Raw genomic sequence first — 13,533 nt, 5'->3', positions numbered from 1 at the left:
GCTAGAAATGCAAAATCTTGGATGTCTCTACAATGTCCCTCATGATCTGTAAGTTCAAAAATGGAATTTGATAGCAACAAAACCCAATCCTCCAGACATTGTTCTGTTTATGGAGAGGCCCAAAAATGTATTGTTTAGAATTTGGAAACTGGATAGGAACAACAGAAATTCCCTGTGTAAAAAGAAAAGCTTAAAATAGAAAATGTGCACTGAAACAGAATCCTATCATTCATTTACTGAAAAAAAAAAAAAAAAAAAAACAGCTTGGGCTGATTTCAATGCACTCTAAAAAAAAACTTGAGAAGAAATGTTAGTCACCACAGGAGAGCATTTTAAACCATTTTCCCAGCTTCCACTCTTAATATCTGATCTTTGGGGTAGTGTGTTCCAGTATTACTTAAATTATCCAGAACTGAGAAGTACTTGGGGTACAAACTATATTTAAAAACAATTCTGATGATAACCAGACAATAAACATGGATGTTAAGCAGTAGTAATTATCACAATGATTTGAAATACTTGCCAAATCTTGAAGCATAGTCAGGCCTAGGAATCATAATAATTTTCTGGTAAACTTTGCAGAAAGGTTTGAGATTAGCATCAAAGGGACGTCTGGTGGTTCCCACTAGCAACACTCTGTCCTGTGCTTTCAAAGCCGTAAGGAATTTGGGGAGAATCTTTTCCAGACGTTTTGGGCTCATCTTCAGAGTGTACATGTAAACACAAGGAGGCAAGAATTGTTATTAAGACTGACAATTTAGAGTGAATGAGGTGAAGCTATGTTAGATATAAGTAACATAGACATGTACATTGGACATAGACATGTTATATACAATGGGATTTTGGGCTCTTTTTCAGAAGTCTATTTGCATTTAGTATAAACAGACTAGATTCTCAACCTAAGTAGAAAGCCTTTGTCTTCTGCAATTCGAGTTGATTTCTGCCTATGTATTTGTGGGTTTGGGTGCTTGTGTCTTTTACTAGTGCATCTGCTGGTCCTCTTATTGAAAAGCAGGAAGGAAGCAACAACTCATTTAAAGCAGGAAAGCCTGACTTCCAGTTCAAGGAGAAATATTGCTTGGACCTGTGCACCTCATGAATCTTAACAGATAGAAAAATTACCTGGGTGTGTAACCTTGTCTGGAATTCTCACAGCTCTTGGACATTATGATCTACCAACCCTTACTGGTGTTTTAAATGTGAAAGATATGCTCCCTGATTTCTGCTGTCATTTTAGTTTGCTGAGGCTCTAACCCAGGAACACAAGCTCTTTGAACTCAACATTCATTTCTTTGTGATAAATACTGTTTAACCCTATTATAAAAATTGAACTACTGTTTACAGAACAGATGACTGTTGAGCAAAACTTCTTATTGGATAGTTACATTTGGTAATGCTCAAGTGAGTATTGGTTGGAGAAGATTCATCAAATTGCTGTGATGTTGCTCTACAGTTAACAAAGGCATAATTGAATAAAAGGGTTAGGGTGATATATTGTATTCAGAAAAGTCTAATGACTTAGAGGCCTCTCCAGAAATGTTTGAGACTTAACATCCAAGTCAGTCACATTCACTTGAAAACCTTTCACTGGGTCACCTTGTGATTTTTACTATATAGTAAGCAGGTACCTGAGAAATCTTTCCTCAATTTCAGACAAGCCTTCCTAATGTTAATAAGATGTCTTCTGCTGTGAAAATAGACTCTATTAGAAAATGCAGAGTTTTTTTTTTTTTTTTTTTTTTAATTGTCTGCTTCCTTTTTCACCCCTTACTTATGAAAATAAGTCCTAATTTATTCCTTACATTTCGAACATCAAGTTTTTGGATGACATAATATCCACAGATTCGCACTAATTCATGGTTTGTTAGCACTAATTCATGGTTTGTTAGATGTGCTCATCTTAATTTTAAAATTTTAAATGGCTGTGCCAGTTCCAGACACAAGTGAAAAGTTCCTCTCTCGTGTTAAGCCTACTAAGATAGACTGGCAGTTGTGTGCCAGCAGCTCCTGTTACACTTTGAAACTGATGTGTGTCCACAGTGCACACATTCAATGGATATGTACTGAAAGCTAATAATATCTCCTCCGCCTTGAAAGAAATATATCAGCAGCAAGAGAAGCTGTCAAACAGGCAAGCCAGGATCTCAGCCATCATGTGCACCTGAGCTGGAGAAAAGTGGGGTGATTTGTGAAGGTGACCCTTATTTGCGTAAGTATGAGTGGCTGAACTGCTTGCACATCATCCTTGGCAACTGGGTTACCATAACATATTTGATATTTGACTGCTTTGCATCCCTTACAGAGGATTGGAGAGAGACTATTTTTGAGTGGGCATTTGAAGAATTTGAGTTGTCTTTTTACCAGGTTCTCAGTCATGGTACCAGAAATGTCATGCTGGGATTAGTAAAGTCACTTCCAGTCCCTCCAGCTTCTGAGGGCTGAATTTAGCTCGTCTTCTCCAAAGCCCACCTCTCCTGAGTGCTCCTAGGGAAGGCTCCCCACACTGCCCGTTGCCTCTGCCTGTCCCTCCTCTTTCATGCTCCCTGGCTCCGAATATTGGTTATGCTGTGAGCTAAGTGGGACATGAGTGACTCCAAGCCTGGAGACCCCCACTCGCACCAAGTGCAGAGGAGACATTTCATTAAATACCTGCAGATCTAGTGATTGGATTGCAGGGACAGGGGTGATACCCCTGGCTCTGAGGAGGGCACGGGGAGAAATTTTTCCTCACTGGAGGCTTTCAAAACAGTTAAAAATCATGAGTGAGCCAGGCAATCTTTGGTCCCTAGTTTTAATTTGAATCCTCATCTGCACGTGCTGTGAAAATTTGAGCTGAAGAGAAAGGTTTGCTTTTGGTGTAAGGACCACCAGAGGGCATCGATCAGTGCACACCCATCAGCTCTTGCAGCCCTCACAGAAGTTAACAGCCACATCCAAAGTGATGAGGTCTTCCAAAACACCAGGTGTGTGTCCATCACATAGCCTAGACACGCAGGACTTGCCTTAGGAAAAAAGGTTTAATTTTTCACATGGAGTTCTAAAATCAAAATATTTTGCAAGCAGCATGAACCTAATCAGGATTTCAGGGGAATTGCTCTCTGCTGTGGTTGCTGAGTTGCCGTGCCTATTGGGCAGTGTTTTAATTTTCTTTCTAGTGGGGAAGCTACACAAGACAGGAAGGAATGGAAGCAATGGAAATGGGACTCCTGGGAGTCCAATGAAAATAATCTGTAAACATAACTATTTAATATATGCTCTTTGTTTTCACAGTGGAAATTTATCCTTGTTCCTTTATTGTTCACTTCGGCTCCATCCAATTTCTCAAATTAATAGAGCTGAACAATTTAAGCTCATCCTAACTTTTAGTTTCTCTCCTCATATTTTGAAATTCTCCATTATTCTCTTCTGCTTTTCAGTGCACTGATGAACAGCGACTGGACTATTTTTAAATAAAGCAAGTACGGGTGTGTAGGAGAGAAATGTGACTTCTTAAGAGCCCCCAAGAGGTCACAAGACTCTCTTAAAAGAAAAAAAAAAAATGTTAGTGAGACAAGCTATTAACAAGCAAGCTTTGGCAGGTCTGGTCATATTGGTATGTGCTAAGCTAAGAAATACACCTGTTCCTTTGTGTCTGCTGTAAGGCAACAGGAGAAATTATCTGCACTGAAATAAAAAGGGAGCAACTCACCTGTTCTTCAGCCTTCGGCACTGATTTATAAAATGTTTTTTCTGTCTCTCCAATCCACACGACTGAAGGCTGCAGCTGCTTAGCCACCTAAGAGAAAATGGGAGAGAGGACGCAAGAAGTTGATTAAAATGGCTACAATTTCATACCCGGGTGCCTGTAATTATGCTTTTGAATCCATATTTCAGCAGTTAAAATTAGCTTGGTTTACTTTTTTTTTTTTTCTGGGAACGTTCAGCATTCATGGATAGCACTGGCTCTGCTCAGTAGACCTGGCAAATCAAACGGTTTCTGTTTAGGAATCTAACGTGGAGAACCCAACCCAAATCAGATCATGCTGACTGCTATGCTTGTGCTGCATTTCCCAACCCAAATTCAGCTGCTAAAACCTGGACTTGGAGGTCAGTGGCAAGCAGACCACCAGCAGCTTTATGCTGGTTGCCCATAGGATCCTTCCCCAGGTTTCTGAGGTCAAAACAGATGGGGAGAGAGGCACAATGTGGCTACTGAATGCTCATCTTTCGGTAAAATAGGCTGGTATGCAATCTTCTGGCTTACAACATAGCATTTAATTTGCAGTTATCCAAGGAATTAAAATGGAGCCTGTTAAATTTGAAGGGGGGTCTGTAGAATTGGGCTTTCCAGCTCCAAAGTGAGAGCACTATACCTCTGGTTCACAGCAGGATGGCAGCAATGCTACAGGCTTTTTCACATCTTGCACTCTCCCTATTGCTATAGAAACGCCAGTGGTTTAGACATTCTACTGCCAAATTTTAATCACTTTCCAGTGGCTCTTCTGAGCTCTGCTGCTTCGCTCAGCAACAGAAGTGATGGCTGGAGGAGTCAATGGGTAACGAGGCAGCATTCTTTTCTCCTGATTTTTTTTTTCTTTCCTTTTTTTTTTTTTTTTTTTTCCGCAGTTGAAGCTGCTGTTTCCAGGCAGGAAGCATACAAAATCCATAGGTTGTATTTATCATAAGCCTAGTGTTTGATTGACAGACAGTGCAGGAAGAATTAAGTCATGAACATCTTCCCTCAAAGCCCCATAGTTCATTTTTATGGACACGTTTCAAAAACACCAAGAGTGTGTGTGTGCCTGTACAGTAAAAATGGACGGAAGACAGCGGAAAAGAATAGTAGATGAAAGCCGTTAAATTTACTTGCTCTGCTGTGCTGCCGATGGGGTGAGGTGGAAACAATGCCGTCTTTGGCATGTGGCAATTTATTTGCAGCTACATGTCTCATGTCAGCCCTAGAGTATGTCAAGTGGTACCTCCGAGTTCAGAATGGCTTCATCAAGGAAAATAAAGCTTTCTCTTCTGTTAGAAAGCTGGGACTATTTAGCGTTAATAACGGGGATTAAAGAAAACAATGCATCATATCATGAAAAATAATATGGATATCCTGCAAAAACGGATATGTGCGCCTAGGCAGTTCTGTGAACATTTATCTGTGTGTAAAACTGTAAAGGGTAACTTCTCAGTCCTGCAATGTATTGAGTATGCAAGCCTGAATAAAATGATGGATTAAAATAGTACAGCAATACTAACTGCCCTTTTAAGGTCAGATGATTTTTATCTATCTTCTATTTATCTATTTTCAGAGGTCTGTTTTATATTCCTAAGCCTGCATACAGGTACAGTGGAGAGAGCAAGCTTAGGGTTTTCATTGAATTGAACTGTGCAGCAGCCTTAGACACAGGTTTTTCTGCTGAGTATCCTGTTATCTAAGGGCTCAGACACCTGCAGAAAATGCAAATCAGCCCCACTGATTTGCACTTGCAGGTGAATTCAGTCAGCACCTGGCAGCTTATAAATACGTCTGGAGGCAAGCAGAGAAGAGTAATGTTGTAGTGGTCATGTAGCAATGGTGGTGTGATGGGTGTTCTTTGGATAATTAAAATTTGGGAAGAAAAAGGTAAGCTGTAGATTAGTTGCTAAAAGAAACTTGTGCCTTCTTAAAGAACAATATTTGCATTTCACGTACTGACTCTGAAATCTGTTTTAATGTGTGGAAATTGACTCAGAGTTCCTTACTAAATTCAGTACTGCTAATGTATGGGCTATCACCTGGGCTCTCCTGATGTTTCTAATGCTTCCCTTTACCTTCTGAAGCATAAGATAACAATAAATTTTTCACTTTTGTTGTCTGTGTGTGCCTGGGGAGGAGGTCAGTTGAGGTAAGGTGAGACCGCTCCCCTTGAAACCTACTTTTCCCTGGCTGGGGTTTGGGCAAGTGACGTGCTGTCTAGTCAAGTTTACCAGCTGCATGTGCGTGCATTACCACCCTGGTAGACTCTGTCACCATGGGATCTGCTCTTGCTGTGATGCATTCTCCTCTTGTTGTTCACGTTCATGACCCTGGTGATGTCTCAGATACTGACACGGGTTACTGCTCAGTTTAAGTCAATGTAAAGAAGCACTGTGTGTTTTGCTCTGAGAGGTGCTGCATCTGTATGAAGTCTGGGGAGCAGTGTAGCTGTTCTGCAGTGTTTCCTCCATACCTGTGTGTCAGATGCTGCAGTGTGATGTGACATGGAGAATTGGGGTGGGGGAGGCTACTGAGGCTGTTGGAGCTTTTGGCAGGGATTGAGCTCTGCTCAGGTACTTCAAAGGGAACCATGTCGTTTCTTCCATGGGGCTGCTGCAGTCTGGAGATGCAGATCTTCCCCATTTGGCTCAGAGGTGACTTCAGTGGTTAGCAGCTCTCTAAAATGGAGCCTGAAGGTTTTAATCAGCCTACGGTTTCATTTTAACTCTTAAGGAAAAACGTTCAGTATTTTCACACCTTTTGTTGTCCTTTTTTTTTTTTTTTTTTTTTGTCCCCTTTTTTACCCACCAATTATGTGGAAATGCAATGAAGAAGCTCAGTTCTGGCTGGCTCTTAAACAGGTATTTTTTCTGGGCTTTCTGTTTTAAGGCAATGACTTAGATCTATAAAGTGGCCTGAATCTATTTTCCTGGCATTGGTAGGTGCTAATGTAACTGAAGTCAGCACGCTGCTTTTCAGTCATCTTCCTATTGCCAGATCAGGCACCCAGAATCTATCAGCATCTAATTTACATTGTTGGCAGATAAGTAGCAGACTGCACATCCCCGTGAAAGTGCTTCATTTGAATTATCCATGGACAGTTTGAATCCATGGATAATTAAATGCACTGTACATAATTAATTTGTAATTGAAATGTTATTAGCTTTGCTGCATTCTCCAGTTTGTTGGAGCTGCCAGTAGATGGCTCCTTAACCCTTCTAATACTGCACTGAGTCAGCAGCGGTCTGTGCTGGAAGCTGCTGTCTGACGGTCAGCACTGAGCAATGGAGGCTTCATTTGCTCTTCCAGGAAATTGAGAGAGTCTTTTCTTGCTGTCTATCAATATACAAGGGTCAATCAGCATTTTTTGTTAGACTGGGTTAACTTTTTCACGCGTGAGGGCCAGAGTTTAATAGTGAAATCAGTACACATCAAAGTACAGAAACCTGATTCTAGCAGGGGCTGTATGCTCACAGCTCTTCCGAACTTGAAGGTTTTGGTTAAACTTGAAGGAATTTTGCTAAAAGATGCAAGTCTAAGTTTTCCTGAAGATGAATTTGTTGCTGAAAACTGCTTGATCTGAAGTTTATATTCACAGAAATGCTTCAAAACAGCTAAAGCAGAGATGTTGAAATCTCTGATCAGACTTTAACTGCAGGAGCAAGTATTTCAGTACTACAGGGATGATGCCAATGTACTCTGGCTTCACAGAGAGGAAAAATAACTATAAATACTTTCTAACAGGATGCAATGAATTTTTCAACGTTAGAGTAGCAGTGTAAAGCTTCTGTCATGGAAATAAGTCAAATTGAGCACTGGTGATGTTCATTGCTTCCGGGGGCTTCCAGTGCCTGGGCTTCTAGCAGGCTGCACTACACCAAGATAAAAGTATTGCTCTGGACAGCTGGAAGAAAGGCTGAGGGTGCTATTCCAAATTTCAGTTGTAATGAAATGTAATGAAAGGGTAATTTTTGGCCCTAAATAGAGATTTTTGACAGTGTACTAGATTTCAAAATCCTTGCTTCTAAATGCAAGGATTATATAATTTGGATTTGGATAAGCTCAATCTTTTTTTTTTTTTTTTAGTATAACACTTTTATTCAGTATTATCTGCTAAACAGCATAAACAAATAGCCTGATAATGCAGTCTCCTAATGATGGTGTTGAAATACTTGTGCAGCACTGTAACACTCCTTCAGTACAGGCGGCTGCACAGCATAAGCTGTGCTGTCGATACACATACATGATTTCTGTGCTGGTATTTCCTCCTGACCACTGCTTTCCCAACCTTTTAGCCTGGTCAGTGTTGCACTCATAACCCTTTCCCGTGTGTGGCTTTTCTGCACAATGTGCTTTCTGTTGCTGTGGCCCTGCTGAAAGAGGGCTTGTCTCACTCTGGCAGTGATTAACCTGATGGCTGCCTTATGGCTGCTAATGGAAGACCAGTGCTTGTGGCTTTTATTGCCTTGGAGTTAAGCCCTGTGAACTACCTGTGTTTTAACACCTCTGTGTCACTGAATCAGCCTTCTGTGTTTTCTCCATGATCCTTTCTGGATTTCCCGTAGTTTGTTTACCTCACTATCTTCCTTCATACCCTTTCTGTAAGCTGTAGCACTGCTGCAGCTGTGTTTGTGCCTTGATGGGAACAGGGGAGAGCCAAGCCCTTGGTTGGTACAAGCTGGCAGAAAGCTCCATTTGAGCTCAAGCTGGCTCGGTAAATGGAAAATGTGGCTTAAATGAGAGATTCCAGGATGTTCTGGTTTGTGCTTGAAGGATGAGATTCGTTTTGAGAACTGCAGGGAATTATTTGGATGTTAGAGACGGATCTTTTCTTCTCAGAAGCACAGTTGACCTGGTGGACTTTGTCTTTATGGAGGACACAAGAGCTTGGGCCTGGTGTTCCAGCTTCTTTCAATAGCTTTCCTATTCAATATTAATCTTCCCTACATTTCCTTTGAATAGGCAGATTGAAATGTTGGTGTTTTCCTGTTCTGGTATGAGAAGTCATTTCCTCCATATGACATTTAAAATGCCTGCTTTGAGTAACACACAAGTTTCTTTTTTGGATCAGGGCTGGTATGTCTCTTGCAAGTCTCCTCCCAGAAATAAGGGGGGTGGGGGATGAATTTGGCTCTTGCATCTGAAACAAATTAAAGCTTCATTTTTTCCAGTGCTGTTCACTTGTTTAGGGTGTCTCCCACAAAACAACTGCCAGCACTCAACACTCTGTTATGGACAGAAAGTTTCCTGATGGTCATTTTATGCTCTCCAGAGTTTCCTTTCATTATAGAAACTCTGTTGTTTGCTGATATGATAAGTAAATGAAAATGCAGGGTTACTTCACCTCTATCACAGAGCACCATTAATTCATATTTAGTAAATCCTGGTGTTTAACAGTGGTTACATGGGTTGTATGATAACAGAAACATAACTGCCATGTTTCCTGTCATTCACTTACAACTGTAGGCTTCGCTAGCTCACATAAGGCACTTCTGGAGAGAGCTGGAGCAGAAAGCTTGCTTGACAACATTCACAGTTGCTGTTTGCAAAAAAAAAAAAAAAAAAGGCCAGAAGTCTCTGATTATAGAGATCAGGTGAATCCTTCAGTAATCATCTGCATGCAAAGCACTTCAACGAGGTGTACTGCAGTAGGTCTGACAGTAGCATTTTATATTTACAGCTCTCACACTACATGTCAGCTGCAGGATACCATTTGCTTTCATGGCTCGTATGCTGTACATACCACTCTATTGTAGTCTTACAATAAAGCAAGTATGTATACCTGATATTTTCACCATGGGTGAACATAGCTTTTTGCAGGAAAGTATTTCATGTTTCTAATGTCAAAGAAATTGCAATATGTGTTTGTCTTGCGTTTGCTGTAGCTCAGGTAACAGTGGACACCTGCAAATAAGAATATAAAGGTTTCCTTTTCCTTCTTGCTTGATATTCTCAGTTAATCAAAACTGATTAAGAAAATGATGTCTAAGAGTATAATCCAGTTTCTGTACTGCTTTAGAGCACAGGACCTGATAGTGCTAGCAGCTGTAAAAGGTGGATTCTGAGCACTACTGGAAGCATAATAGATGGCCACAGAGCAGTAGGAGAATAAGGATTATTATGACAGTACTGCTCAGTGTGATGGCATACTTAGTGTGTCAGTGCTCTGACTGTTGCCAGATAACTTTCAGCTGTTGCTGCACAGAAAAAACTTGAAGGAAGGTGGATGTTTGTGGGGATATGGCTCCAGGACATGAAGGGCACAGCATAAGCAGTTCTGAGCCATGGCAACTGGTATCGTAGACCAAATCAAAGGTGGGAGCCGACTTGGTAGTTGACTGAGATGACAGGTAGGATGGAGATCTCTCAAAGAGTTTCAGCTCATTAGTCAAGAAATAACTTGACCAAACTGCTGCATGAAGTTGTTCTGTCCCAGGTGCAGGACTATCAAACTGCATGGAATTACTGCATACTATAAAGAAACAGCAACTGATTGTAAAACAAGAGGAGTAGGTGGCCTCAGTAGGGACTTGAGTTTCCCAAAGACAAGGAAAATGACACTTAGCATCTTCAAAACCAGGTGAAGAGGGACTGTAACTTGAGTGGTGGCAGCCTGAGAGTGCTAGCTGTGTAGATGGAAGATTGTTTCTAGTCTGGCTCTGAGCATAATCAACAGATGGGACAAATTAGTGACATGTCCATGTGGACAGAAGGTGGCAGGGAGAGGTCAAACAACCAAAGGAATCAAGAATGGAAACAAAATGTAGCTGATGTGAATGATGCTAAGACAGGTGCTATGCCAAAATGAGCTTGCAGAGAAAAGAGCACAAAGACGAGCATTCCTTGGGAAGAGACTATGCTGTGCTATTTGCTCTGTTATTAAGGGAGTGGAGTGTGGAGCAGTACTGCTGTTGCAGCTGGAATGAGTCACCTTTTGATAAGCAAGTGCCTGGACAGCCTTTATTCCATGTGATTGACTCTGAGCAACTTCTATCCTAGTACATTATGCAGGTGCCCTGAACTGTCATTGCTACTTTTGCAGGAACTACAGTAGAGAAGTATATGTAAGCTTGGATTGCTTCTCACTAATTTTGGAGGAGGTGTTGGATAATGGTAACGTTTGACCTTGTGTAATCTGGGAAAAAAATGAGGGTTTTTAAGCATCTATCTTTATGATTATACACACATTATGTATACAAACATGTATGCATATATATATATTATATATGTTCCAGCTAATGTATATTATGTGTAGATGAATATAAAAAACACACCTTAATATCTTCATCTGGAACCTTTTAGGAGTGAAAAAGACTGCCCTCCTTTCTCCTGTGTTTAAATGCCTTGTGCTCCAGCAGGGACTGGATGATGGAAAGGATGGTGTGTGTGCTGTGCCTGCAGCCAGACATGTGCTTTGCTGTTGATGAGGGCACAGAAACTGAGTGGAGAAGGGTGAAATGGAGGGAGGGGAGGGAGTATTAGTTCAGTCTGATGGCACTAGCTTGTGACAGGGAGTGCTAGATCCAGTGTTATCAAAGGGCCATGATCACAGCTTTTCCTTAGGCACTACTCTGACCAGGAAGAAATTGGGGTCCTTGGGGATTGCTTTACTTTTAACTGAGAAACCTGTCTTTTCTGGAGATGGAGACACCTGTCAGAGAACCTGCTATAATACTAGACTTAATAAAATACAGCTGATAAATCCCTGGGAAAGCCAATTTGAATACAGCCTTTTAGTAGGCCTCTGGCACTGGAAATATATTGCATTTGGCTTTTTCTAGTGTATGCACTGTGTTTTTTCTTTTTAAGAGTATTTCTTCTGGAAATGTTTACCAGCTTCCTTCCTTAGCAGAAATGCTGAGGACTTAGAATGTGGAAGAAATCCTGCCAGGATAGTGTCTCCCTTTCTGATGAGGATTTGGGATATGTTTTTCACAGCTCATACGCCTTCTTTCATTTCCAGACTTCTCATACATTTCTGCTAATGTAATCCTGAACTAAGATTCCCTCTTCTGAGAAGCTTGCTGATAGGTAAACAGAGCAGTACAGTACAGGGGAGAGCTGTTTTGCAGCGATAGTCCCAGAGGAAACTTTTGACCACCCTTAGTCTAGTATTTGATTAAATGCTGCATGGCAAGCATTCCTGACTGATGTGCATATAAACAGAGAACAGAATTTTCTTTATCTACGATGCTTTTCATATTTGAGGCAACACACAGCTTGCATAAATGTTAATGTGAAAAATATGGCTACTATATGCAATTTCTCAAGGGGCATTACATCCTCTACAGTGGCGCACACACTGGCTGTCAGCAAGTGGTTTTGAAGACTTGAAAACAAGAAGACAGTTTAAAATTTGGGTTGGGACCCCTTTGGATCCTATATGAATGGTGTACCTGCTGAAACCAGAGTTTGGTATGAAGGAACTACCATACAATTTCCTATTTGTGCTATAAAAGAAGTGATGAACTGCAACAACTTTGCAGGGAAGTACACAAAATGGTACCTTGAGAACCATGTGAAGCATCATTTGCAGGCCACTCTTGCCTGGATATTTCCCAGCGATGTTGGAAGCAGATAAATTGAAGAGGTTGGCTCCTGTTTCTGTGCAGATGGCATCGACCAGCATTTTCTTTCCAACACCAGCAGGTCCAGCCAGTAATAAGGCTTTCACCAAAGGAGCCTTCTCATGAACTGTTTGGGAACCTGTAAAAAGTCATATGGCACTATTATTGCTTACATTTAAATCTGCCATAAAGGTAATGGAATGGTTCTACTTTTTTTTTTTATTCACAGTAAATATTTTATAATGCGAATTCATTGTTTCATTAATGTAGCACAAGTGCTCTGGAGTGAACTTGTGTATAACGATAACTGTGGCCCCTTCAGCTAACATCCCTGTCTGCAGCAAAACCCAGCCATCCCTACTTGTACCTTTGGATAGGCAAATGTTAGCTCTAAATCTATGTGGGTTAAAAGAACACTACTTCACTGGCAGATTTCTGAGATAAGAGTGCTGAAATAACACTGCTGTATGTGGATGTGTACAGACAAGCCTGGTGCTCTGCACAGGGACACTTGCTTTCAGTTACACCGCAGTTGTTACCGAACTCCATCAGCTGTCAGACAGACATATAATCAGATGTACCTGTGGCTTTATGCTTGGCATTTGTTGTCAGAGCAAGTCTTCACTTTCTGCTATTGGCCTTGGGCACAGATTCCTGCTGCACATAGTACTAGCAGAATTCCTTCCTGCTGTCTGAAACGACACTTTCCAGCTCCCCCAGTTTTAGAGAAAACAAACTAATGGGACTATCTATTACGGCTGCATTTGTCAGTGATTTTGAAACCAGATGTTACCATGTATTTTACTTTCTCTCCTCTGCCTTCTGTCTGCGCCTCCATTTTTGGACATTTTTCCTCTTAAATGCTGTTACTGTTCAGTGAGTATTGAAGACTGACCATTTGTCACTTAGGCTAGCTCTACTCCAAAATCCTTCACTGCTGATATCTTTTCTAAGCACTGCTGCTGTGTGGTGTCAGCTCATCTGCAGAGGAGCAAATGCTATTCTCCAGCTGGAGTATGGCAGCTGCACGTGGCAGAGCAGGTAAAATATATCTGCTGGGAGAAAGAGGATCTTTTCCTGTTCCCTTAATTTTATTTGGGTGAGCAAATGCCAGGACTGCTACGCTTTACTTGCTCTGCCAGTAGTGAGTGCTCAGCATTTTGAAATCTGTTTCAATAGCTGCTCCAGGTAAATTCATTCTGGGCTGTAAGAAATCTGCTCCATCACCTGGGAAAGCTTAGTGGAAATCTG

General features: G+C 41.2%; 1 protein-coding gene and 1 long non-coding RNA gene across 3 annotated transcripts in view; one reads left to right on the top strand and one right to left on the bottom strand.

Moving 5' to 3' along the window:
* Positions 1–13,533, bottom strand: part of DRC11 (dynein regulatory complex subunit 11) — a 103,710-nt gene that overhangs the window by 7,356 nt on the left and 82,821 nt on the right. For both annotated transcript variants that reach the window (XM_084524772.1, XM_084524771.1), the window contains exons 15-17: positions 12,222–12,421; positions 3,689–3,775; positions 524–701 (exon numbers count right to left, since the gene is read on the bottom strand). In XM_084524772.1, the coding sequence (XP_084380898.1) occupies positions 524–701; positions 3,689–3,775; positions 12,222–12,421 (465 nt within the window). The remainder of the gene's footprint in view (positions 1–523; positions 702–3,688; positions 3,776–12,221; positions 12,422–13,533) is intronic.
* Positions 1–13,533, top strand: part of LOC311439285 — a 109,868-nt gene that overhangs the window by 15,364 nt on the left and 80,971 nt on the right. The gene's annotated exons all lie outside the window — the stretch shown is intronic.

The sequence above is a fragment of the Aythya ferina genome (genome assembly GCF_964211825.1).
Source record: "Aythya ferina genome assembly, chromosome: 6".
Taxonomy (NCBI): domain Eukaryota; kingdom Metazoa; phylum Chordata; class Aves; order Anseriformes; family Anatidae; genus Aythya; species Aythya ferina.
This window is presented reverse-complemented; position numbering and strand designations above follow the sequence as displayed.